This window comes from Leucopleurus acutus, assembly GCF_964270905.1.
Source record: "Leucopleurus acutus genome assembly, chromosome: 20".
Classification (NCBI taxonomy): Eukaryota; Metazoa; Chordata; class Mammalia; order Artiodactyla; family Delphinidae; genus Leucopleurus; species Leucopleurus acutus.
In genome coordinates this window covers 54170376-54175318 of record NC_139162.1, presented here as the reverse complement: position 1 = coordinate 54175318, position 4943 = coordinate 54170376, and the positions used below count along the sequence as shown (strand labels likewise).

Here is a 4943-nt window from a genome sequence, read left to right as displayed (position 1 = left end):
TGGTAGTTGGTGCATTATTATCTTATTTGCATTTCAAAGATTTATTCATAGGTAACACTGGCCTATAAAATAAACTTATAATTATAAAATTGCCACATCACAATTATTAATGAAGATAAAACCACTTAAGTATGGCAAAGGACATCAGTAAAAAAAAAAAAAAATACAGATGTTGAGGACGTGAAGAGCAAAACTGACTACCTTTCCTCATGTAGGATCCTGGTGAAGAGGCTTGTCTGCAGCTAGAAAACACAGATGCAGTTTCTGATGTTGCCACCTAGGGGGATGCGAGTTGGGATGGTTCTTATAATCTGTACCTAGGGTCGCCTCGTCTGGAAAATGACAACAACAGTACTTATCTCAGAGTTGAAGATTCAGTGTTGTTACATACAAAACAATATCACTTATGCAACCACTTGTTAATGGAAAATGGGAGTGTTTCTGAATGAAGAATAGTGAATTTCAATTGCCATGTCACCAATAACATAAAACTCACATATTCCTGCAGTGCCGTCTTACTCTGAATATGAATCTCAGTGTCTGGGAGGTGGCAGAATGGCCTCCAGGGATTTGGCCATAGGGGTTATCTCCTTATCACAGACTTGTAGTTGTAATCTTAGGGAATTTCTATTTTCTTTATCAGAATGTCATCATTCACCTCAGGGGATACAGGTTAAAATCCCTAGATTTGATTCTTAGCCACCTGATTTTTGCCAATACCTTGGTACTCCTTTCTAAAGGACTTCCCCACACAATGGCAGCCTTTGGGTTGAAACATTTCCTCAGTGACTTTGGATGCAAACTTGTTTTCTATGTTCACAGAGTGGCCACGGCTGTGTCCTTCAGCACCATCTGTCTCTTAAGTATCTTACAGGCCATCGTGATCAGCCCCAGGAACTCCACATGGACAAATGTTAAAGTAAAGGCTCCCAAGTACACTGGCTCCTTTATTTACCTGTGACGGATTTTGCACTTGCTTGTACATATAGTTGTTTTCACATGTGTCTGGTAAATGAGGCAACACAAACATCACAAAGCAAAACGATTTGGGATACTGCTCTAGTACTCTTCTTGACAAAACAACATCCACACTATTGGCAGCTTTTTCAAGCCCTCCTAGTACTTTGTCTTTTGGACTCATGATCTTGGCCAGTGGATACATGGTTTTCATTCTGTACAGACACGACCAGCAAGTCTGACACATTCATAGAACCAACCATTCAACCAGATCCTTTCCTGAGACCAGAGCTTCCCAAAGAATCCTTGCCTTGGTGAGCACCTTTCTTTCTTTCTACATCCTCTGCCCCATTTTTGCAACTTATATGGTGATTTTCAATAATCCCAGTTAGTGGCTGGTTAACATCTCCGCACTAATGCATTCACATTTCCCCGCTGTCAGCCCCTTTCTTCTCATGAGTCCAGACACCAATGTACCCAGGCTCTGCTCTACCTGCTGCAGAAGGAATACCCGAGTCCCTAATCTGGTCAGAAAACTCTAAATTTTCTATTTGTATTCACAATAAAAGTCCTTTATTCATTCAGTTTTTGCTGTATTCAGCACTACAATGAGCAGTTACATCACAGAGAGTGGTGAGCAACAGGCTGTCTTCAGAATTTAAAATATATTGGTTGGGGGCTTCCCTGTGGTGCGGTGGTTAAGAATCCGCCTGCCAATGCAGGGGACACGGGTTTGAGCCCTGGTACGGGAAGATGCCACATGCTGCGGAGCAACTGAGCCCATGCGCCACAACTACTGAGCCTGCGCTCTAGAGCCCGCGAGCCACAACTACTGAGCTCACGTGCCACAACTACTGAAGCTTGTACGCCTAGAGCCTGTGCTCCGCAACAAGAGAAGCCACCATAATGAGAAGCCTGTGCACCACAACAAAGAGTTGCCCCCACTCGCCACAACTAGAGAAAAGCTCATGTGCAGCAACAAAGACCCAGTGCAGCCAAAAATAAATAAATAAATTTATTAAAAAAATTTTTTTTTGTCGGTACAACCACTATGGAGAACAATATAGAGGTTCCTTAAAAAACTAAAATTAGAACTACCATATGATCCAGCAATCCCACTCCTGGGCATATATCTGGAGAAAACCATCATTTGAAAAGATACATGCATCCCAATGTTCATTGCAGCACTATTTACAATAGCCATGGAAACAACCTAAATGTCCATTGACAGAGGAATGGATAAAGATGTGGTACATAGATAAACAATGGAATATTACTCGGGCATAAAAAAGAATGAAATAATGACGTTTGCAGCAACATGGATGGCCCTAGAGATGATCATACTAAGTGAAGTAAGCCAGAGAAAGACAAATATCATATGATAGCACCTATATGTGGAATCTAAAAAAAAAAGGACACAAGTGTACTTATTTACAAAACAGAAACAGACTCACAGACTTCAAAAACAAACATATGGTTACCAAAGGGGAAATATGTGTGTGTGTGGGGGGGGATAAATTAGGAGGTTGGGATTAACATACACACACTACTGTACATAAAATAATCAACAAGGACCTACTGTACAGCACAGGGAACTCTACTCAATATTCTGTAATAATCTATATGGGAAAACAATCTGAAAAACATGGATATATATATAATTGAATCACTTTGCTGTACACCTGAAACTAACACAACATTGTAAATCAACTATATTCCAATATAAAATAAAAATTAAATTTAAAAAAAGCAAAAATAAAAAGGTCTAATTAACACACACACACACACAAAATAAAATATACTGGGGAAGACACTGAACCAGCTATTTACTAAGCAAAATGCAATGTAATCTCATTTTCATGAGCTGTTTCAATATAATACTTGAGTCTAGGAATTTGTAAAAAGTGTGGCCTGTATTATTTGGAGATAATAGAAAGTTTCTCTGAGTACGTATATTTCAGTCTAATAAATCAAAACGTCCCTAGAACTCAGGAGGCAGTGAAATGTGAGAAGAGTTTATGGAAAGAAAGAGCCTTTGGTTTTGACTATTCACATACCTAGGACGGATCTGGAAGAGGGAATAAGGTGTCAGACACTGCATAACACTGAAGGTCCAGTATGTGTTTTTACCTCAAAGCCTAAGAGGAGACCTTGCTATTTGAGTTGTTTTTGGATGGGGAGAGATTGCCATATGTTTTTTCCGCATTTTCTGGCAAAACTCAGCTGAATGACGAAGGTAAGGCAACAAAGTAAACACATGTCTTGGGATTTTTAAAATAATATTTTTAGTTGTGATGAAATACACATAAAATCTAACATTTTAACTATTATTAACTGTACAGTTCAGCGGCATTAAGTACCTTGATATTGTTGTGCAACTATCACCACCACCCATCTCCATGATTCTTATCTAGTAAACTGTAACTCTACGCAATAAACAGTAACTCCCTATTACCCTCTCCCTCGGCCCCTGGCAACCACCATTCTACTTTCTGTCTCTAGATTTGACTGGTCTAGGTACCTCACATAAGTGGAATCAGAGGGTATTTGTCCTTTTGCGATTGGCTTATTTCACTTAGCATAATGTCCTCAAGGTTCATCCATGTTGTAGCATATGTCAGACTATCCTTTTTAAGGCTGAATAATATTTTATCGTTGACCACATCACGTTTCTCTTTGTGTGTCAGTGGACATTTGGTTGCGTCCACCTTTTGGCTACTGTAAATAATGTTGGCTATTTTAAATAATGTTGCTCTGAACATGCCTGTACAAATTTCTCTTTGAGTCTTCCCTTAGCTCTTTGGGGTATATACCCAGAAGTAGAATTTTTGGATCATATGTTAATTCTAGGTTTAACTTTTTTTTTTTATAGAATGAATTTAAATTTATTTATTTATTTATTTTTGGCTGTGTTGGGTATTTGTTTCTGTGCCAGGGCTTTCTCCAGTTGCGGCGAGCGGGGGCCACTCTTCATCGCGGTGCACAGGCCTCTCACTGTCGCAGCCTCTCTTGTTGCGGAGCACAGGCTCCAGTCGCGCAGGCTCAGTAGTTGTGGCTCACGGACCCAGTTGCTCCACGGCATGTGGGATCTTCCCAGACCAGGGCTCAAACCTGTGTCCCCTGCATTGGCAGGCAGATTCTCAACCACTGCGCCACCAGAGAAGCCCCTAGGAACCATTTGTTTTCCAAATTAGCTGCACCATTTCACAATCCCACCAACAGTGGATAAGGTTTACAGTTTCACTAACTCCCTGCCAACATTTGTTATTTTCTGTTGTTTTTTAAATAATAGTAGCCGTCCTAATGGATGTGAGGTGGTATCTCATTGTAGAATGTTTTTAAGATGGGAAATCGACAAGTAAAAATATCAACCGGGTACTGGGATATTTAGAGGCTGAAATATTTTGTATTAAGTGATATCGCAATTAGTTTGAGGGAAGACAGGAATCAGTTCGGACTCCCATGTCCTCTATGGAGGAAATATACCTATGGTGGAATCTTCACATTTCTAGAATAGCAGACGAGGAGGGTGTGGGTGAATAACCTTTTTGTTTATGTGGATTTTTCTTCAGGAAAAGATCTAAGGGAACAAAACAGGAGAATCAAAAAGTGGGGGAGTATAACTGATTCACTTTGTTATAAAGCAGAAACTAACACACCATTGTAAAGCAATTATACTCTAATGAAGATGTTAAAAAATAACAATAATTTTAAAAAAATAAAGAATTAAAAAGTAATTTTAAAAAAAAGTGAGGGAAATGGACAATTCCTCAATCACATAGAAAGGTTAGAATATACCCTTACTCGTGATTGCTAGATTTGAGGATCCAAAAAATTTAAAGGAGTTTCAACAAATGCACAATATATTCAAACTTGTGTCAAAAAATATATATATAAAGAACATTTTCCAGCAGTTGTTAGACCACAAAGTCTCAAACACTAAAAAAATTTTTAATAAGACAGATAATATTTTATCATCATCAAAT

General features: G+C 38.9%; 1 protein-coding gene across 1 annotated transcript; it reads left to right on the top strand.

The window, feature by feature from the left end:
• Positions 1-285: 285 nt before the first annotated feature.
• Positions 286-1349, top strand: LOC309976367 (vomeronasal type-1 receptor 4-like; the record flags this gene model as incomplete). Its single annotated transcript, XM_082861938.1, has 3 exons — positions 286-291; positions 644-933; positions 1229-1349. The coding sequence occupies 3 exons, from the start codon at positions 286-288 to the stop codon at positions 1347-1349; spliced, it is 417 nt and encodes a 138-aa protein (XP_082718064.1).
• Positions 1350-4943: the final 3594 nt, after the last annotated feature.